Source organism: Phaethon aethereus, assembly GCF_964289735.1.
Source record: "Phaethon aethereus genome assembly, chromosome: 3".
NCBI classification, from domain to species: domain Eukaryota; kingdom Metazoa; phylum Chordata; class Aves; order Phaethontiformes; family Phaethontidae; genus Phaethon; species Phaethon aethereus.
Genome location: NC_138576.1, coordinates 23137253 through 23160382, shown reverse-complemented (window position 1 = coordinate 23160382; position 23130 = coordinate 23137253). Strand labels below are relative to the sequence as shown.

The 23130-nt window shown below is 37.8% G+C and overlaps 1 protein-coding gene across 1 annotated transcript in view; it reads left to right on the top strand.

Moving 5' to 3' along the window:
- The window catches only part of ERICH1 (glutamate rich 1), a gene marked incomplete at both ends in the record, with an annotated part of 98591 nt that overhangs the window by 48872 nt on the left and 26589 nt on the right, over positions 1–23130 (top strand). Inside the window, 2 exons of the mRNA XM_081998009.1 lie at positions 14204–14581; positions 16839–17033. Coding sequence (XP_081854135.1) covers positions 14204–14581; positions 16839–17033 — 573 coding nt within the window. The remainder of the gene's footprint in view (positions 1–14203; positions 14582–16838; positions 17034–23130) is intronic.

The following is a 23130-nucleotide window of genomic DNA, read 5'->3' as shown; positions in this document are numbered from 1 at the left end:
TTTGTGTGGTTTTTTTAAAAGCACTTTTTCATAAAGTAAACCTCCATGCAGGAGTCCTTACACAAAAAAAAAAACCTTACTTTCCAAGAAAGCAATTTTGATCTCCTGTATCCCCACAGATAATATTCAGGTTGGTACTCATGCAACAATTTTTTCATGTGCTTCCTGAGTAGCATGCGATACAGCCATGAGAGTAATGGTAGTATAGTGTAAAAGTACTTGGATAGTTTGTACAGATAGGAGCAGCAACAAGCATGTAAGAGATATAATTGTTACAGAAGTACACAGATCTTTTTAAATCTGCGATACCTACGTAGCCAGTCTGTATTGTCTAAGCAGATGTAAAAATTTGTATTCTCAAGGTGGAAAAGGCCAAATGAATCTATAGTCTTTGACTCCAGCGAAACATTTGCATTTGCAATGAGATTTTTTTTTTTCCCACCAGACTTGCATTTGTTAATTAATTAAAGTTAAGGAAACTGTTAGTGGTTAAACAAGTTGAAAAATTGTTCTCAGACCTATGTTCCTTCTATCTAAATCCAGCGTCTTCACTTTATGCTATTGGCTTGGTAATGTAGGGGACAATCTTGTAACTGGAGCCTACAAGCAGGCTCCCTTTTATTGTCTACAAGTAAAACAAAGAAACAGTTTTTACATTTTCTTGTTTAAACAAAATTCTGCCTGAGACATGTCATCAGACTCCGAATATAAAAATATAATATTTACTGTTGTAAATCTTTCTGAGGTGTAGTAGCTAATTGGGAAAAATCAGGTATGATGTGGCTGCCCTAAGTATTGGTGGAAGCAATTTCTGCAGCTTAAGCCTGAATACTCCTTTAACAACAAGCATAAGCCAGATGAGAGACACCAGAAGCAAAGTCTTTTTGGGGGGTGGGGGGGGAAGTTACATCACTTAATTAGTTTCCAGCTTTTGAAAAGTTTCAGATTAAAGCATAGCAGAAATCCCATGCAGAGGATATACTATATCAAGTAATATGATTTTGTAACCTTGTCACTACTAACCAAAGGAGCAGTGTCATTGACTTTAAGCTGAGTATCTTGCTCAAGTTGTGCTAAAGGTTTGACAAAGTTCTGAGTATCTTGCTGTTGGAATGATGTGGAGATACTCCAATTCCAGAAACGGGAAGCAGTATGTTTTTCACTCCAAACTGGAAAGAATAATGTCAAATTACAAACGTAAAAGGAAGCAACAATTTTGCACCCAATGTCAAATTATTTCGAGGTGTAACCAGACTAAAAGGACAGAAGGAGGAGTTTTGAGGAGGTTTTTGTTTGTGTCTGCTTGTTAAACTTTAAGTTTCTATTGTATAGTCTGATAATGTAATTGCATCTCTTCATGAAAAATTTGTCAAGTAGATTTTAATGATGAACTGTAGCAATGTTAGGGGCATTGCACAAATACTGGCAGCATAATAAAAGGAACTTTTATTGGCTGGCTGAGAAGGCACCCTCAGAACTGTAATGACAGGAGGATGAGAAGATGACTAGAACAGTTCTGCTCAATTTTCTTTTTTTGCTGTCCCAATCATGTGTAAGCCTTTGTGATATGTGTTATTAATTACTACTAAAAGGTGAGGAAGAGCAAAACGAAGTCCAAAAGGATTGAAGGAAAGGTGAAATACACTCTGCTGTGCTGTCCAGCTCCATCAGTTACAGTCACGCAGTTACACCTGTTTCCTTTCTTGAGATTGGAAGTAGCAGTTGAAAATTAAGACAGAGGAAAGGTGTTTTTCTTTGAAGCTTTGTCCTCCCTAAGTCCAAAAAGTCTTCAAAACTAACTGCTTAGCCAATGGTATGTGTACTGGCAATATCCAATACAGCTCAAGATGCTTACAACAAATCGTAGTCTGTCCCCAAGCTATATTCAGTAGTACAATGCCTCTTATGTCAGAGCTGCCAAATGACTTGTGTCACAATTTCTTTGCCTAAATCTGTTGTCTCGATTGTGGAAGATGTACAACAGAAACACCATTAAGCCCTAGAGAGGAACTTATTAGACCTGGATTTATTCCATCTCTCCTCTCACAGATTTCTTACCTGCTGCTGAGTATTTTATTTAGGGAGAACATCTTGCCTAAAAGTCAGCATATAGGTTAAAGATAGATGCTTGCGGCAGGATAAGTTCTCTTTGGAGAACCCTTCTATTCCTTCCCTGAAGGAATAAATTTGATGCCAGTGAGGGAATTTACCTTCCTCCCAGTGGGATTAATATCACATCAGCCAGTTCACAAAACCATGTGAGAGATTCAGTTAGTAACAAACATCTAAGTACGTGTATAGATATATCAAAGAAGGGAAAGAAAAATTATGCATATCCATAGCATATTATATGTAGTCTGTGACTTATAGCTATTGATACCTAAAACTCTATGAAGTGGAAAAAAAAATTTTCAGTTTGTAGAGGTGTCAGGCAGGGCACCAAGTAAAGAGAAAAAGCATAGCATCACCACTAATCTGGACTGGGGGTGCAGCATGTGATTGGAAAAAACTGTGTTCCGCAAGCAGATGACAGATTTTAAAATTTTTATGAAAAACAATGTCAAGTGTAGACAGATGAACAAATTTCCCTTTATCATAGCAGGATTATTTCACAGATCATGTCATATAACTGAAAAACAGTAAGAAAGTCTCTTATTTTCAAGCGAAGATACTATGCTTCAGTGAGATGCAGAGTAACTCTTATTTTTCAACAAATTAAATGGGAACTAAACTTGACACTTTACTAAGCTGAACAGACAAATCATTGCGCTTGCGTTGCCATTTTAAGTGCTTTGCTTTTGGGAAGCAGCACAAGAAATCCTAGAAATGATAAAGACTGAGTGATCCATGTTATCCCAGTAATATTTTGCTGTGTCTAGAGCTAGATGATTTAATAGTATAAAGCAGATGATGTACAGTAGGACCAATCCCTAGGAAAATAGAGTATGCATAGTACATTGATCTCGTGTTGAGAACATGTGACACAATTATTTCAGTCACTTCCCAAATACTTGTTTGTGTAGCAGATTGTATCAGTTGTTTGGTTCTGATTGGGGTTTTTTTCAATTATTATGAATAATCACATGTTTAGGTCATATATCGTGTTTCATTCTTTGAAAAATTGTAGCCATCCAGTGGAGAAGCCAGGATGGAGCCCTTAGGAGATGAGGAGGCATTTGCTGAGAGGGAATAACTTTCTAGAACATGAAGGACAAACAGGTTGCGGGCGAGTGATGGTGACCAAGGAATAAGCCCTCTGTGTAGCAGAGACCAGATGTCTGCTGAGAACAGTGGGAACCCAGCCTGCAGAGGGACTTTCCCTAGAGACCCGAAGGGGACTGTGCAGACTTTCCTGCAACTCTGGAAGTCGCTGATGTGCTGGACTGAGACCAAGCCTAAGCAAAGAGGATTGATTTAGCAGGATGCAATAGGCAAGGTGGAGATGCAGTTATGTATTGTTTTGGTTTGGTTTTCTTCATTTGGAGTTTTCTCCCAAAAAACATCACCTATTCTAGTGTCTGTTCTAATAAAACCTAGCTTTCCCATTTAAAAGCCATGTTGAAATGCTCACTGTGGAAAAAAAGGTTTGCACAGTCTGACCTCACAGTTCTGGCCGGAGCAGAGCCCTGTTGCAGCACAGTATGTAGTCAAGAACAAAGCTACATCACTGGGAAGACTGTGACGCCAGATTCCCATCTATTACAAATTGGCAGATTACTGGTTTACACAACTGTTCAGGATCTTCCCTATGGTGTTTCTCATTTTTACATCATACCTGTCTGCATATTTATATGTATGATTAGCTTAACATAGAGTACTTGGTCATGAAGAAATTACTTACATTAATGTTTTCAGCTGTTCTTTAAAATGTAATTAATTTAGAATGTGATTAATAAAAATAAGCTGAACCCAGATCCTAAAACATCCCTGGTTTTACAAAGCTGTTTAGAAATTGTGTAATTAAATTTAACTCAAATCAGAGTTAATATACAAAGATAAATGGATAAAGGAAATAATAGTTTAAAATAAAACACTTGGAAGGTTTGCATTCTTTCAGACTTTCCTTTTCCAAAGTGTTTTGAAACAGGATTTGTTGAAAGAACCATAGTAATAAATTGTAGTTGTGGTAGCTCTTTCATGTGTTGGATTAAATGTGATTGGTTATTGGATGCTATGTAAAAAGTTAAGCAATGTTGTGAAATATTACAAAAATTGAATTGAGATATCATATTTAAATATTTGATAACTGAAATTGATACATTGGGGCTGAGTTTTGTTGTTGAGTATCTTAATTTTGCTATGTTAGTGTCTGTGTACTTTTAGATAGCTCTTTTGTACAAAAGATTGTACTTTTCCTTTAGATCTGCTCTTTGATACTGTTTTATCACAAGGGAAAACTAGATATCAGTTTTCCATTAGGTTGCTTATCATTTAATAGTCTCTGGTCCTGCAGACTTAATAAATTCTTACGCTTTACACTGTTTTAGCTGGTATGTTTGTAAAGAATATTTTAAATGCTGAACAGGATTTTAAGATTGCAGCTTTTCTTATTTCAGTTGTTATTCTGAGCAAAGGGAGAGCTTTGGATTCTTTAAACTAAATATTGGATAAAAATAACTCTGGGGAAAAAAAGAGACTTTAAAGAAAACTCTGAAGGTGTATTTGTGTCCTGCAAAGTTAAAAGGAAAAAAAAAAATGGGCTATAAATGTGACATCAAATGTTTAAAATGTTTCAGTTTTTTTAATATAAATGTTACAAATCTCCCCCTCCAATTCATGGTGATGCTTTCTCTTCAAACACAGAGACCTAATCTTATTAACCAAAGACTGAGAAGATTTCTGTATTTAGTAGCAATAGGTCTTTGTGGCTGCTAAACTGTAGAAACTCCATACGCAGCTTTGGGATCCTTGAGCATTTCTGATTTAGTAGTCTTCAGAACAGTTACTGATTGTCATTGAATCTCTGTTCTTCTTTCATGTCTGTGAATATGCTCCACTCCATGATTTTATTTAATTTTCCTTACTGAGTCAACATAATAATTCTGAGTGCTTTTGGGAAGCACCACTGAACCCCTTTAGGAAGTGCTGCATGATGCCTCTGTACAAAGGTGACTGAGTCAGTCAGTCAAATCATCCCAAAAAGGCCAAAATGAATGAAGACAGTGAGCTTGAAATTTAACAAATAATAATGAGAAAGGTCAGAGAATTGTCTGGATGGGTGCACTCAAAGAGTTGCAGTCAATGGCTCAATGTCCAAGTGGAGACCAATGACGAGTGGCATTCCTCAGGGGTCAGTATTGGGACCAATGCTGTTTAACATCTTTGTTGGCAACATGGACAGTGGGATTGAGTGCAGCCTTGGCAAGCTTGCCAATGACACACTGGAGGGAAGGGTTGACATCCAGAGGGACCTTGACAGGCTCAAGAGATGGACCTGTGTGAACTTCATGAAGTTCAACAAGGCCAAGTGCAAGGTCTTGCACAGAGGTGGGGGCAATCCCAAGGACAAATACAGGCTGGGCAGAGAATGGATTGAGAGAAGCCCCGTCGAGAGGGACTCAGGGGTACTGGTGGATGAAAAGCTGCACATGAGCCGGCAATGTGCTCTTGCAGCCCAGAAGGCCAACCATATCCTGGGCTTCATCCAAAGAAGCATGGCTAGCAGGTTGAGGGAGGGGATTCTGCCCCTCTACTCTGCTCTACTCTACTCTGGTGAGACCCCACCTGGAGTCCTGCTTCTAGCTCTGGAGCCCTCAGCACAGGAAAGACATGGACCTATTGGAGACGGTCCAGAGGAGGGCCGCAAAAATGATCAGAGGGATGGAACACCTCTCCTGTGAGGTCAGGCTGAGAGAGTTGGGGTTGTTCAGCCTGGAGAAGAGAAGGCTCCAAGAAGACCTTATTGCAGCCTTCCAGTACTTAAAGGGTGCTTAGAAGAAAGATGAAGAGCGACTTTTTAGCAGGGCCTGTTGAGATAGGACAAGGGGTGATGGCTTTAAACTAAAGGAGGGTAGATTCAGACTAGATCTAAGGAAGAAATGTTTTGCAGAGAGGGTGTTGAAACACTGGCACAGGTTGCCCAGAGAGGTGGTAGATGCCCCGTCCCTGGAAACATTCCAGGCCACATTGGATGGGCTTTGAGCAACCTGGTCTAGTGGAAGGTGTACCAGCCCATGGCAGGGAGGTTGGAACTAGATGATCTTGAAAGGTCCTTTCCAACCCAAATCATTCTATGATTCTGTGATCAGTAAAAGGTCAAAATATTTGCTTTCATTTAAAAATTAAGTCACTGAATTGTACAGAATTTGTATCAGAAAAGTTGTTATTAGAGAAAATTTGGAGACTTCATCATACATAGCTTTTTGCATAAAGTGACAGGAGTCCTGAAACATTATTGTCAAAATTAATTTATTCATTGGGATCGTTTCAAATACCTCCTGGATGCTTTAGATCAATGTGTGTGTGGACTGAGTGTACATATCAAAAAGCAAAGCAAGTTCAGAGTCTGTTTCATCATGTATCCAGCTGGGATTGTGAATACTCATTGCTGTATGCTGAAAGATCAGAGAAACAGCAGAGAGAGCAGTAATGAGATCTTCAGTTTTTCCCTGTTCAGATTTCACAACTTTCACATCAGGATGTTGTGAAAAGTCTCAGGTTTTAGACACAGTCAATAACCAAGGCATTGGTTGGTGGGGCTCTGAGAGGAAATGTGACTCTTGACTTTGTCCTGGGTGGAGTTTGCTTCACAAGAGGCACATTGCAACAGCAACCATTAGGTTCAACATCCTAATGAAGCAACAACAACAATAAAAAACGAACAAGAAAATCCACAACCGTTGTGATCCACTTGAAGGGACACTACACAAAAGTAAACATACTAAAAAGAACCTAAAAAGGTCAGCTAAGAGAAGGAAGTTGTACCAGGTGCTGTGGAAGCCACTTAAGGACACCATATGTGGTATTCAAGCCCAGCGCCCACCACTTGCCATGAAAGGCTTGAGAAAAAGTGAAAGAAAGACAGTAGAGCTAGACAGCAGAGTAAAGCAAGTTATTAGAAAGAAGTAGGTGTCCTTTAAATGCCGATTTCACACCCAAATTATGTTTTAAGCAGTTTTAAATGTAAAAACATGGTAAGACAGGCTAAGGCGTAATTGAGCAAATGGTACAAAGAATTAAAACCGGTAATAGGTCTTAATTCTGATGCATCAGGAGCAATGCTCCTGCCAGTCTTTTGAATCAATGATCATGGTGTAAAAGAAATACTTAAGAGGCCTGTTTCAGAGAAGTTAAATAAATTCTTTGCATTGACGTTACCTGTGGGAAAAACTATGAACAATCCCATGCTAGAACACTCCTCTTTGGGCTTTCTCAAAGGACATGTGAAATTGAGGTGATTTAATGGTCATGCAACAAAGTAAGTGTTTAAATAAAGTCACCAATACCAGATTTTACTCACCTAAAATTTCTGAAATAACTCAAGGGGAAAAATTGCCCATTACTGACAGGAATGCATAACCTCTTTCTTTTCAGATTGCCTTGTTATCAGAGACTTTGAGGCTGGATAGCGTGATGCTAGTTTTTTAAAACAGTTCTTAAATCATCCAGGGAACTGCAAGCCTGTAATCCTGGTGTTTGCCTTCGGCAGTTCAGCACAAATTATAATGCAAAATAAGATTTGTCGTTGCTCGAAAACCTGTGGTCTGTGTGGGAAAGATCAACACAAGGTTTGCAAAGAGGTAATCTATACATGACTTGGAGTTTGTTGAAGAGCCAGGAAATAGGCGGATAAGAGTGCTACAGCTGATGTGGTTTCCTCAAATTTCCACAAAGGTTTTGATAAAGCCTCTCAGCAAAGGGGGCACACAGACATAGCCTGAAAGGGAAAGTCCCAGAGTAGGTAAGTAGATGAAGAGAATACAGGAGTTCTGCAAAAAAGAGGGAGGTCACAACTGGAGGCTTGTGTTTGATGGTAAAAAGAGTCAATAGTGAAGTTAGAAGGTAACTGATGGCTACACAGATATTGACTGCACTAACTAAAGGCAAGAACCGAGTGCAATGTAATTGAGTGATATGCCAAAATGGCAGATGAAACACATTTTAGATAGTTGTCAAGTGATACACTTTGGAAAAAATAACTAGTCAAAATTCACCTGCAAAATGGTGGGCTCGGAGCTGCCTGTTACCAGGCAGGGGTAAGATTTTACTAACTCACTCTGAAAACAACAATTCAGCACTCAACAGCGGTCAAAAAGCAAATAAAATGTTGGCAATTATTAGGGTAAGAAGTACAAAAGAAGGAGCATCATTATACGACTGTATAAATCCAAAGTTCCCCTTATTTTGAATGTGATGTATGGCTATTGTTTGATACAGGTTATAGTACTAAGTAGATGTTTGTTGTGACCAAGTACAGTTCCTCTTATGGCAGGAGTTTGACATAGCTTATACATAAGAGAAATTAGTTTGTATATACAGTCAGATAAACAGTTAGGATTCAAGACTTGCAGACCATGATATCTGCCTTTACTTACTATTGTCATTACTGTTAATTGGATTTGCTTTTAATCCAGGAGGTAGTACTCTATTGTGGTAGGCAGCATATATGCAACATTTGCCAGTTTTATATGAATTATTTGTTTGTGAATATACAAACATAGTATGAATGAACAAACAAAAGATGGTCCCTGTCCTAAACAGCTTCCAGTCTTCTTCAATTTTTTCCAACATCAAAAGTGTTCTAGATTACTAAAACCTTTGAAGTGCTTTTTTTTTTTCTGTTTTCAAACAATTTCCCCCCCCAAAAAAGTGTAAAAATATTACTGTTGTCTTGTGCTCGTGAGATCTTTTCAGTAATGCTTTTATTCTAATGAACCATTAAATTTTATTGCATTTGTTAGCCACAGCTTTTCACTCTTGGCCAAATTGTAGCTGCTGATATCTTAATTGGCACTAAAAATAACATTATTTTTTTCCCTTGCAAGATCCTAAACCAAAATTAAATTTCTCAGCATTGACTACTCGGTACAGCATGGGAAATCCATGCAGTATATCAGGGAGAAGAAAAGAGTTTAAACTGGATGGAAAATCAGGATGGGCACATGTTCTGTTTCATCTGAACAAAAGAACAAAATTACTATGAACAACATCTGGAAAGCCTACTGTGGGACTTGGTCCTTGAACAGGAGAGCCAGCTACCATACTTGAGTCATGATGAGCACATTATGTTTCTGAAGCTTAGATGATACTCTTTGACTATCTTTTCCTCAGTCTGCTGCATCTTTTTTTTTTTTCCTTTTTTTTTTTTTTTTTTTAAATGTGCTGTTCTAAAGATTTGTTCCAATAATATTTAGGGACCTGATTTTTAAAAATCCCTAGTTTGATGAGCTTTTTCTCAGATACTCAAAGCCAAACTTCAGTTTGGCATGCTCTGGAACTTTGCATGCCTTAGACTTGCAGACACCTAAGTAAATAGCCTTCCATTTTTCATTCTCTTATATGATGCTTTCCCTGAATGTTTCCATTTGCCATTGTCTGAAGGAACTGAAATAATACAGGTAAACTTGAGGAAGCTCATCTTTTCAGTCACCAAGTTGCCAGCAATGTGTTCATGCTGATGGTTAGTCTGGATGGGGGATAACTGTCTGCTGTTGCTGTTAGCCTATGTTAAGCTCTGTATTTAATCCCTTTGTGTCTCCAGCTGCCCTAATGATGAAGACAAAATAACTTGCTAATGTAATAGAAGTTAATAAATTAAAGTCAGCTTATTTGGAGTCTTGATGTAAATCGTTATTATTTTCTATTTTTCCTTGATGTAAACTGGATGTGCTCACTTTTCGTTATCAAAATTCAATAAGCAATACCTATAAACTGAGTCTTCTATTTCATTTTAAGTCTGTTTTTTGAGATATTTCTGCCTCTGTTCTGTTAAGGAGACATGCAGTTTGCGTGGAGAAAACTTCAATGTTTCATACCAGATGAGATAGGCTGTTAGAAGATGACTTTTACTTTTGGTGCTGACTTTCCTTTTCAGGCTACTCATTCCCACTTCCATATCATTCTGTCAGTCAGGCTAGTGTGACTGTGCAGCTGCATGGTAAACTGCATCAGGAAAGTAATCTAGACTGAAAATAATCCGGGGCGGGGGAACAGTTATTTTTGACTCCGTACAGTTCCTGAGGAGGGTGTTCTTATTAAGGCTGAAAGAAATGCTTATGAAATTATGACCGTGGCTGGAAAATGTATATGGGCATTCTGTCTGGAAGCCACTTTGCTCAGTCTGAGAGGGTACCAAGTCCAGACTAAACAGGTTAAAGACAATTGCTTCTGGATAATTGGATTATGTGATAAATTAAGCCACTTGTGGAGCAGAGATGGGTCTTAGGAGGGAGAGAGGAGACAGGCCATTATGGAACAGAAGGAGAAGAATCATCAGCTCTTGTGGAATTAGGACAAGCTGCAGCTGCAGTTGTGGCTATAGTTGGTGTGGTCCAAAAGCTGATGTTCCTATCGACGTTGCTTAAATATGTATTCAACACTTACTAAGATTACTTGTGCAGTATATATCCCCTGTATTTGTTATAATTATGCTGCTTTGATATAACAAACCTCTTCAGGCAGTGAGAAAAATTATTGGAACCAAATTCATATCTGTTGAAATTTTATCAGGCCTCCTTACTGGTTTGAAATGTAGAGAATCAGTCAAAAGTGTTCGTTGTTTTTTCTTCATAAAACAGTGGCTTTTGTTAATTAGTAAAAATCAGTCTGATGAGCAAACTCGTGCTAAGAAGCATCTTCCTCCATACTGTTAATTTTTGTAAAAGAGACTAATTCTTTTCAGTTGTTGCAAGCATCTAGTCCAAATTCATTGTCTGCATTTCCTTTGCAGTTAATGGAAGGGGGGGGAGAGATGAAGACCTTCAGGGTGCATTTCCGTCCCAGCTAGTTTAGGATGAGGTAAATTGCTTTCTGAAGATGCTAGCGTCTCTTGGTTTATCAGAGGGAGCATAGGTCTAAGTATGCACTGAGTATTTTCTTTTCAGACAACTAAAGTTGTGGGAGGTGAATCCCACTGAACATTTCATTTGTTAAGATCATTGTGTGGGCTGTGGCCTAAACATTATGGTTTCTTGTGGTATCTATGGTATCTTTCTTGTCCAACTCTTACTTGTATTTTAGTATAGCTGTTATAATCAGGTAGCCTTGCTGGCTGTATAAATGACCAGTTCTTGAATCCCATTAAGCTCTTGGCTTCTGTGCATACCACACACATGTGAATTCAATAAGCTAACTCTACCATTTGTAAAACAAGTATTTACTTTCTTCTATTTGCTTGTGAAACTGCTCAGATTAATTAGATGTCACCTTGCTCTTGCATGAGGAGGCAGAAACAGAGCTCATTTTATTACTCTCTCTTTCAAGTCAAATCATACTAGTCTTTCTGGAGTTTCTTTCTCTGGTAACTTCTGTGAGAGTTCTCCTCTTGTCTGCCAAAGTCTTACTGTGCTGGGATTACGCTAAGAAACATAGCATTACAAGCTTGAAGAGTGCAACAGATTTGTATAATGGATTTGGAATATTTTCCATGCTGTTATTTTCCATCTTCTTTCTTATGTATGCAAACAAGGTGTTTGCTGTTTTGAGCACTGATACCCACTGAGCAAATATTTTCATTGAGCTTTCCATACTGATACACAGGTCAGGCTTTTGTTTTGTTTTTCCTGAGCTGATAACAGTTCCCTCTAACTCTAGCAGTGAATTGTTCAAATTAATCCCTTTTGTGTGCATTGCTTTGCATTTGTCAACACCTAATTTCATCTGTTCCTGATGTTGAATCACTAGTAGCTCCCACACATCTAGCAGTAGGTGCTAAAGAGATATTAAAATAAGGGGCAAAGAATGACGAAAACTGCTAGAGGACTGCCAGCTTAAGTCCTCAAGAGAACTAGGTAAAGTCTTATGTTTGATTTGTTTTCTGTGTTGGAGGAAACTCAGCAGAGTTCTGATTTCCTTTCAACTGGGTATTTATCTTAGTAACATATGTGGGAGGACTACATTCATTCTGCCTTTTGACAGCTTCAACCTGGTCTCTTCAGACCTTCTGCTGTCCTGCGCTACCAAGGATAAGCAAACTTTTGGATTTGACTCAAAGCATCTATTATCTTAAGCCCTGTTCTACCTTCTGCACCGTTTTTTTCAAGTGGCTTCAAACCCATTGAGGGTGCTTGGCTGCACAACATGCAGTAGTTTTGCAGAGATTTAGTGATTCTTGGATGCTTAAAGAGCACATTGGGCTATTTTGCTGAGAGCACAGATTAGAGTAGCTTTATTAGCAAACAGTGTGGTTCAGGTTAACAGAGGGCTGAGAAGTTTTACAGAATAATGTATCTATGTTTACTGTGAAATTCGCCTGTTATAACACAAATACTCCCATGAAAATCCAAATTAAATCTTAAGATGAAACATTGATGTTTTGTTTATAACATCTTTCACCATTCATATCTGCCTTCAGTTCTGATATTTTATTCCTACAGGATGACACAGACGTTCTTTTTCCCACATCCATATGTCCAAATCATGTATAAAGATATTTAGCTCAAATACCATGCGTGCGAAACATTGCACACTGTGGGCACGAGGTGATATTTGGTGTGTCTTTAACATGCTGTGGTGTTCAATTACAATACAGCAGATTTATTTTTATGCAGCTTTCTTCATAGAAAGTATGGAAAATTGCTGTGAATCATCTTTCAGCTAAAGAACTGGAAGTCTTGTTGTGATATTTAAAGAAAGTGGCTCAGAGCTGACAGAGTTCAAGACAGAAAAAGAAACGGAAATGAAAGAGAGGGCCTCCAACCATGGAGAAAATAGAGGCAAAGACTGGTAGGGAGAGGAGTGATGAGAAGGCCAAACAAGCTGAGAACATCTGCAGCAGCTCAGGAGACTCTGCAGATCATTCGGAAACAAGCGTTGAGCTTCAGGTGTCTCTCCTGCTTTACACCAGCGTTAGCCAAGCAAAGATCCTTTGACCCCGAGGAAATGGTCTAAAACCAGGTAAATAAGAGCACTGGGCTCAGTGCACTGTGAGGAATTTGGAAACATGCAGGCAGAGGTTTAGGGAGGGATAAATGGCTTAACTTTCTAGAGTAAGATGTTAGAAGAACACTGGCATTCTGCACTCCATGATGTTTAAACAGGTGAGGATTTTATTAGAGCTTGGAGAGGGAATTTCAGGTAATTAGGAATTATTATAGGCACAAATATAGACTTCAACAGCAGTGCAGTCAAAGGGAACATGGATTCTGACAGTCTTCCCTTGCTAGTGCCAGGAGGGCTCACACTCAGAAGTGAGTGTGTGGGAGAGGTAGTTGTTTCAGGGTCAGAGATGACTTAAGAACTCTGACTTTGTGTACAGGGATAAGATCTGCGTAAAGAAGCATGAAAGCTGTCTTGAAGAGCAAGAGGGGCATCTTTCCATTGACATGTGAACCTTTTGAAGAATTAGGAAATTATAACGTAGCAAGGGAATGACAGAACCAAGACAGGCTGTGAAAGAGATCAGAGATTCCTTTCCAAGGTCACTGATGCCTTGCATTCTTTCCCTATAAAGTTAATGTCCAAAGCTGACCTAGCAGTAAGGTATCCCAAAGGAGGAGGATGTTTGAGGAGGAGAAAGTAGAAGAATCAGAAACAGATGCCTGGTCTTTTTAAGGCACAGCACTGTCATGGAGGGATATTGTTGATACAAGCACTATTGTCTTTGTTTGTGAATTACACACATTCTTCTTATGTTTTGGTCAAGTCTACCAACTGGTGGCATGGGGCTCTTTGGGGAGCTCTCTCATCGCATGTCCGCCAGCTTGCCCATACTGTTTTTTGCCCTGGCGATCCTTTTGACCTCACTCTCTGATAGAACAATATTACCTGCCTTAAGAAAGTAAATATCATGTGAAATATGTAGCATGAAGGAGAGTAAAGTTTTTATTGAAAGCAGAAGGGAAAGAACTTGTCTTCTTACTCAATGCATTCAGAAAAGCTGTCTTTGACATTGTAGTACTGAAAGGCATTATAAGCATAAAAGTAAGGTTAGAGCCACTCAGACATCCCAGAATTTGAAAGGAGTAATATTTCATTGTATGCAGTTCCAAAATGCTTATTACAGATCTTCTTATTTACAACTATCATGTCTCTCTTGAATCTGCAGAGGAAGAGTATCAAGGACAAACCAAGAGAAAGCGCATTCGAAGGAAGAAACAAAAGAACAATTTGCAAAACTCTAATAATTTACATGGAGAACAAACAGAATCTGGAATGCAAGAGACTCTTGTTCAAGATAATTTACAGCTGCAGCAGATAGACAGTCCCAAAATAAGCAAAAACAAAAAGAGGAAAATGAAAAAGAAGCGACAGAAAGAAAAATTGAGAGCAGCTGGCCTGGTAACAAAACCTACTGGTGTGGATTTTACATATCAGCCTGACAAAAACAACAGAGAAGAAGCAGCAGGCTTAAAAGATATCGATGAAAAGGCAGATAGCATTCTGGACTTCCTGCAGGCAACACAACAAATTTATTTTGCTGACAGTATGTACCACTCTTTCTCCTTTCTTTTTATGAGTATTACAACAGAGGGGAAAATAGAAGTGAACTTATTATTGCTGTAGAATGGGCTAAATCTACTAGAGAAGTGTCTCTTCTGACCTCAGGAAGACATGCGAGTACTTAGTATTTGTCCCATTTTGTGGTGTGTACATGACTATGTAAGAACTCACATCAATATAAAAAACTGTGGTCCTAATCGCTTTGTTTCTCTGTCTTTGAAAATATACGTAATATTCCTTGCTCTTTTTTAAAGCATTCCAGTGCACTTGGGGTAAATACACTGGTTAAAGTGGACCAAATTCTTCTTTCCTCTGCAAGCAAACATCCAGAAGGATTACTTGCTTTCAGAAGAGCTTCTAATGAGGGCAATAATTGCTATCCTAAACTACTTTCATGCTTACTATCTCTGAACCAACCTACTTTTCAGAAAGTTCTCCTTCCCAGGAGATTTATTTGCAATATATAAGGAAATCCACACAGACAGCATCCAAGAGGAAAGGGGAAGATACTGTTGGCACTGGGAAAGTGTATTGACATAAAGCACTTGTGAACAAGATGAATGTGAACTGATGCTCAATGCACATTCCATAGCACTTTAAAAAGGATTGCATGGATGTTATCCCTAATGGCCTATTGAATGTTCATCTGACCACTAAAATCAGAGAAATTCCTGCTGTATGTTTCTTCCATTGCCTTCCTAAAAAGCTACTTGTATGGTGCTTATGTCATAAATGCCTTTCAGAGATAATGAAGTTTTAATGGTAAGGATAGTAATTATGTGTACATACAGCAGATTATGTTGGCATCACTAGATAAGATTTCTTAAGGGCAAGCTGGTGTGTTCTTTAGTTGCTCAGCTCAGAACATACCTTTTAAAATGATGACTGTCTTGTAAAACTGGAAAAAAGCAATGAGATTTTTTCAAAGTGCATGGCCTTGACTGTCTTTGTAGAGCTGAATGAAGAATATTAAACAGCTTACCTACCTGTATAAGTCCACCTTAAGTCAAAGCTGTCAGCTCCTAGTCCAATAACATTCATCTTTGACTACAGAATTACTTTTAAAACCCTGTTAAGATGACATCAGGGATTTCATGTTAATTTTTTTTCTCAAGATTTATATGTAGAATTTTCTTTGCTTACTGTTAAAATATTTCTGCTGTGTCAGGTCTTCATACTAAGCCTAGCATTCAAAATCCATCCTACTTTCTGGCTAATGTATTTCCATCACTAGAAATAAGAATTTTACTACTTCAGTGTTTGCTTAAGTAAGCTAAACTACATGCATTTGCTGTAGTGTAACTACAGGGTGACTGAGCAAGATTGTAAACTCAGTTAACAGTTCTGCTATTAATACATGACCCAGAACAGAAACCTGGTCAGTTATCTACAGCTGTGTTGCATGTTGAATTTTAAGAAAAAGTGTTGAGCTTCCAGCTTTCCTGGAAGTCAAGTTCAGGTTTTAGCAGTGGTTGACAGACCCACTGGCCTTGCTGTCAAACCTGAAGATTGGAGTGTTGAGCCAGTGAGGACCTTGGAATCCACAGAGAGAAATTCTCAGGTAAAAGAAAGTTCATCTGCAGATAAGATATCACATCCATAAATCAGTGTGACTAACTTTCTTGTTAGGCAAATCCCAGTTTATGTATAGATCTGACATTATGCTATTTGCCTTTTATAGTTGAGTGACTTTAACACTCCCCATTTTTTTTAGATAAAATTGGAAGCTATTGCATTTAGCAGCATTTTCAAATGGTCACATTGGATTATACTTCTTGTACTTATGGCAGAAAGCTGAATCAAGAAAAATCTGTTCTCAGTTGGCTTGCTGGGCTTGCTGGTAAAAACAGTAGAGTTAAAGGGACAGACTATACATTGTTAGTGGAATGGAAGGATGAATTTATGTTTAATACTGTAGAAAAAATGTATGTCCTTCTTTGTTGTCTTGCATGCTGTAATATCTTTGCTTTTGAAATAAAAACATAAAAGTACAGTAACAAGGTAATTGAATGCCTCCAGAAGTGCTTTGCTTTTTACTTTTTGCATTTGATACTTTCCCCTCTTACCATTGATTTAATGTTTGACTAAAAGTGGAAGGAGCAAGCTGCTCTTTAGTACCTGATATTTGGTGGTAAGTTATACTAAAAAGGAAGATGCTGTCTTTGAAAATAAAGTATAATCAGGAAAATTCTCTGTGCTCACTGAGTATTTTTAATGTGGTTTTCCAATCGTTTTTCCAGATAAATCAAAAGGCACGGATTCTGCTGTAAATTCAGCAACTGCCCAAGAGCTTTTACAGTATCTTGAATCTCGCACCATCTCTTCCTCAGATGTGACTCTTCTGCATCAGCTGAAATCCCTTGTATTGCTACAGGATATTGAGAGATTGAAGGATGCTTTGAAACAATTCCAAGAAGAATCCATGATGCCTCCTGGTAGGTACTATTCATTCATGTTCATTCACTGATATTCTTTTTTGTGTGGATTAAAATTCAGATTCATCACAGATTTTTTTATTAGGAAGCTGTAAATAATTATATAGTGGTAAATATATGCTTGTACAAGATTTGAAAGCGTAATTCCCACCAAAAATACAGTGATTTTCCTTGTTTCTTGTCTGGTTATGAAACTTCTCATACTTTGCAGCAACTATAGAGAACAAGATGATCCAGGTTCTTAAAAAAACATTTTTTAAATCTTGACTGGTTTAAGGCTTAATCATGCTTAAAGCGTATTTCTAATACATTCTCTTTGTTGACTTTTTAAATCATGGGAATTAACTTGTTTATCTTGAAGATTTCACTCATCCAGTTAAGGATTAATCTTACATCCATAAGAATCAGTGAAGCCCATTATTTCGTTTCTTCTTGGTCACCTATGTGGCTTCTTCAACACATAGATTTTGCATGCAGAAGTTTGATTTACAACTTTGCTTTTGTTTGAATATAAACATCAAGCGGTGTTCCCCAGGGCTCAGTTTTGGGGCCGGTCTTGTTCAATATCTTTATTGATGATCTGGATGAGGGAATCGAGTGCTCCCTCAGTAAGTTTGCAGATGACACCAAGTTGGGTGGGAGTGTTGATCTGCTGGAGGGTCGAAGGGCTCTGCAGTGGGATCTGGGCAGGCTGGATCAATAGACCGAGGTCAGCTGTATGAGGTTTAATAAGGCCAAGTACCAGGTCCTGCACTTTGGTCACAACAACCCCATGGAACGCTACAGGCTTGGGGCGGAGTGACTGGAGAGCTGCCTGGCAGAAAAGGACCTGAGGGTGCTGGCTGACAGCCAGCTGAACGTGAGCCAGCAGTGTGCCCAGGTGGCCAAGAAGGCCAACAGCGTCCTGGCCTGTATCAGAACTAGTGTGGCCAGCAGGAGTAGGGAAGTGATTGTGCCCCTGTACTCGGCACTGGTGAGGCTGCACCTTGAATCCTGTGTTCAGTGTTGGGCCCCTTGCTACAAGAAGGACGTTGAGGTGCTTGAGCGTGTCCAGAGAAGGGCAACGAAGCTGGTGAGGGGTCTGGAGAACAAGTCTTCTGAGGAGCAGCTGAGGGAACTGGGCTTGTTTAGTCTGGAGAAGAGGAGTCTGAGGGGAGACCTTATCGCTCTCTACAGCTACCTGAAAGGGGTTTGTGGCGACATGGGTGTTAGTCTCTTCTCCCAACTAACTAGTGATAGGACAAGAGGAAATGGCCTCAAGTTGTGCCGGGGCATATTAGGATATTAGGAAAAACTTCTTTACTGAGAGAGTGGTCAAGCATTGGAACAGGCTGCCCAGGGAGGTGGTGGAGTCACCATCACTGGAAGTTTTCAAAAAAGCCTGCAGATCTGGCACGTCAGGACATGTTTTAGTGGGCATAGTGGTGTTGGGTTGATGGTTGGACTTGATGATTTTAAAGGTCTTTTCCAACCTTAACAATTCTATGATTCTGTGATCTGGTTTAAGTTTACAAAAAATACTTTTGATTATGTAAAAACTCTTTATAATACTCTTTATAATAAATGATATTTTAACGTCATTCATAAAATGAAAAATTATTCTCTTACTAAATCTTTTCACCCCTGAGGCAAAAGTCTGATTTCACTCATGGTCCTTTTGTTCTTTATTATAACCCCTATAATTCTAGTAGAATTTCTTCTTGGACAGTTAATAGCTTCTCAAGTGAATGTGGGATCAGCATGTAGTCCATAGAAGGTATAATAATTCATTTTCCAAGTAGTCTTCATTTAAACAGTCATTGTTACATGCCATCAGTACATTTGTTCCAGCATCAGCCAAATCTACAAGATGTGCTGAATTTTCTTGTCTCCCAGAGAATTTAATCAGAGTTGAGAGCACTTGCTATGGCACGAGAGAATCTCAACCATTTTTGATAGTGCTCTAAGTCTTTTGAAGAATAACAACTGAGCTGGTAGTAGTGTGGTAACACAGTAAATAAGATCATAGCCATCAGAGGCTTACAATAACTTTCAAAGAAGAGACTACTGCTTGTAACATCATTAAATAATTTACATTGTGATAGTGGCTAAAAATCCCAGTCAGGACTGGAGCCTACTGCATGCTGTGCATTGTAAAAACATAGAAAAGAGAGAATTCCTGCCTGTAGAGTTCATAGCTGATACTTTTTGAAAACGACACTCTTAGAAAATGTCCTGTACATACAGAGTATGACAACCCTTAGGGTTCTGATAGATCTGAAATATCCACATATACATGAAAGAAAATCCTTCTGTGCATTCAATAATTAATTTCAAGCCTAGAATTCATGATCTTAATTATAATCAGTCTCATTGGATGTAATACACATTGCAAAGTAAGTAGGACTCAGCAGGAATAGGGGTAATGGTATTGTCCCTTTATTAAATGACCTAATTCAGCTTCTGTTGATTAAATCAGAATGGAACTGTTGAAGTGACCACATTCAGAATACTCCTTGCAGACCTTAAACCAAATTCTACTCAATACAGTAGGAATTCTGTTGGGTTTTGTAGCCTTCAGGCAAGCTGCTCTGTTTACTTTTATATAGCAGAAATGTCAAACTGAAGAGAGAAGAGAAAACAGAAGCAAATTAGAAACAAACTGTGCAACTACCCTAATTTTCTGATATATGTATCACTTGAAAAAGCAGAAAACAATTTTCTGAGTGATTTTTTTAATTCATTTATGTTTCTGCTGATACAGACTGAAATTGTCTATTCTTCCAGTTAATTTTTTTCCCTGGTAACTGCTGTCACTCTGGGCTCAATTCTAATCTCATTGCAAGTTCACAGTGGTGTAACCATAGTAGTTGATGTGATATTCATGAGGTACAACAACATAAGAAAGAGGAAAATGCATTGTTATAAATTATTAAAGGATAATCAAACACCTGCTAATTTGCCTCAGCAGAGTTTAACAATACATTCTATTTGTAATTCAGGAATTCTAGTAAATGACAATATATGGCTTTGAAATTTTACCTTGAATTAGGCTTTTAATAATACTTTTTTCCCTACTCTTTGCTCAAAAATAAGTCATTTTGCCCATTTTTTTTTAATTTTAGATTTCATTCACAATAAACAGGTGATAAAAGTTAAGAGTTATTACAAAAACTTGTTCCAGCAAGTTCAAGTTCTTGTTATAGAAATACAGGTTAGGGCTTTTTATGAAGATAAAAATGTACAGTACATCATCATAATTTCAATTTTTTTTACAAGTTTGATTATCTTCCCTTTTTTGTGTTTTATTTAGTTTTGCTAGGGCCTGATGTACTAGAAGAAAAGGTCATTCCTTCTCAACAGAATGAAAAGAAAACAATTTTTCTTATTTTAGCAAGGTGTATTATTTCACAAAATAACCCTGGTTTTAGTTCAAGAAGCAGTTTGTTAACCCTTTTTCCTGTGGTTATAATTCTTCTTAAGGTGCCAGCATCAAAATAATAATAATGGGAGCTATGTTTTGTTCAGTTTTGTCTTTAATTCAAGGACGGAAAGAGCAGGGAAAAAATTATGTGATCCATCTCTTTCATATAAGTGCACATTCTCTATTAGTAAACTTTACAAAGTAAACATACCATTATATATCTTTTATTTCCTCATCTATTTATATATGTTATGGTTTCATCTAATTTTCCACTGGAGCTACTAAATCCCACTTGGCAAGTTTATGTCTACTGATGATAAATTTGCTTTTTTTAGTAACTTTTTACAGACCCTTTAGAGTAAAGCTGTGGACTGCCCAAGGTCTGCAGACCGCAAATTGAAAACCACTGGTTCAAGACCTTGTTGTGGTATGTCCTTCACACCTCTTAGCATGTTATTCAGATTGGGAATCACTGTTCAACTGAAAGAAAAATAGAAACAATTAAAAAAAAAAAAAGTTTCTTCTTTATCTTAAGCTCTTAGATCCAAATATTTGCAGTCATATCAAAGAAAGGTCTAACAAGGTTGGTGGTAGGATCTGAAAAAATTTGCAGCAAGAGGAAATTGCTAAGGAGTTTGAAACACAAAAATGATCAACATTAAAGTATTTTCTTTAACTGTTCATTTAAATGAGAAAATATACTTGAACAAGAAAATCTCCATGGTTGAGAGATACTGGTTGTTCTGTCTAGTTGTCCTCCACCAAGTTACCTTATACTTTGTGTTTCAAGTTACACCATCAAGTTACCGTTGACCTTGTACTTCCGCAATCATACAAAGTTGAGGTTGGTCAGGAGTTTTTATTTGAACGTGGCTATTAGAAGTGTTCTCAGACTATAAAAAAGAACAAAATGCCCTATTACTATTTCCATTTATTTGGTAGTCTTTAACAAAAAGTACTTACTTCTACCTAAAGTCTTCTAAAAATGCAGAGAAGAGAATGTTTAGAAGTCAAATAGACATGCATTTCTCATGATGGGGGTTTGGCTGATCTCTGTCAGAAAGTCAGTGGCCACTTGCAGAAAGAAGCCAGGCACCCTCATGGTCCTGCACAGTGCAGCGGGCAAAAGAGAAGAGCTGTGACGGGAAGTAATGTTCCATTTACCGGTTGGAAACTGTAGCTTTAGAAATGACGGCTACTTAGTTCTTGTTTCACATCAATTATTAAAGCATAGGTGATCACCTAATTAAAAAAAAAAGTCATTATCTCCTAATTTATGAACTCATTCAGCTTCTACTCATCAACTTCATTCCATTATCTGTTAACATTCTCCCTTTGTTGGTTAGTGTAAGTCTCAGATATACTCTTCACTTGTTGCCTAGGAAATTATTACTCACAGAAGAGCTAGAAGCTTCTTTTAACTGCCTTTTTGTGGAGAGTTGTCCTTTATATATGTCTCTGTTGCTGGGGGTGGGGTATACATTTTGCAGACCGGAAGTAATACAGTTACTCTGTGCCAACAATGCACAGGCTGGATACACAGAGGCCCTAAAATTATTAACCTTTTTTTTGGAATGAATGAATGAACATTCAAAGAAAAGGAAATGAAATATGAAATCTATATTAGTATAACATTATAGCATCATCTTAAATGTGATGCTATGTGATAAGTCCTGTCATTAAAAATAAATGAAATCACATAGATAATCTCTGAATCAAGACAGAGGCCATGGAATTTTGAGGCTTTAATGCAACTGTCTGTACAAGACAACTCATTCTCAACTAGGGCTTCTAGGTGCTACTTTAAGTTAAATAATAATGTGTGAAATTACTTTCCAGACAGAAAGAAATGGAGAAGATTGCACTCTTTTAGCCTTACCCATATGATCATGTCATTTCGATCTCCTTTTTTCCTGAATTATTGAATCATAACAAATAGGACAGTCCAAAATATAGAACCAAAATTGTTTTTCATGCAAATAACTGACGTCCTAAAGGAAAATGCACCTGTTTATCTAGAAATTCATATGTACTAGTCTTCAAGCTCCTATATCTGCATTGGTTTTACTGAAATGCTAATCCTGAATGGAAACAGGTGTTCGCACAAGTCTTTTGCTTTAATGTTCAGAAATGTCATAGAGGTATTTCAGGAGGAATTTGTTTTCTTTGTTTCAGATCATACCAAGATAGTCACGTCTCTGTTTCACTACTGGATTACAGATATCCTTCCTGTGAAGAACAGGAAATAAAGCCTTGCCTGTGTCTGTGTACGCAGGGTTAAAATTTAATATACAAACTCTTAACCAAGTAGCAATTGTTCAGGAAGAGCAGTGTCAACACACATCCTACACCTTCAGGTAAATTAATTATTTTTCTGTGTTACAAACTCCAGAAGACAATAAATGGGGTATAACTATATGAGATTTTTGTGTTTGGTTGGTCAAGAATATGCATATGATGTGTGGCCTGAGTCTTCATCTGGATTAATATCTATGTTTCACTTTAGGATAAGTGACTTCTCTGGAATAATAAAGTCTGTATTGAGGATTTTGTTTAAGAAGTATGGTTGGGGGTTTTTTGTTTATAAATTGATCGTTCCTGTATGAAAGTTTTGTTTCTTGACTTTTCTTGCTTTTCTGATATATCTGTTAACCCAAAAAACAGAAATATATTTTTATATTTAAATCTAAGCAA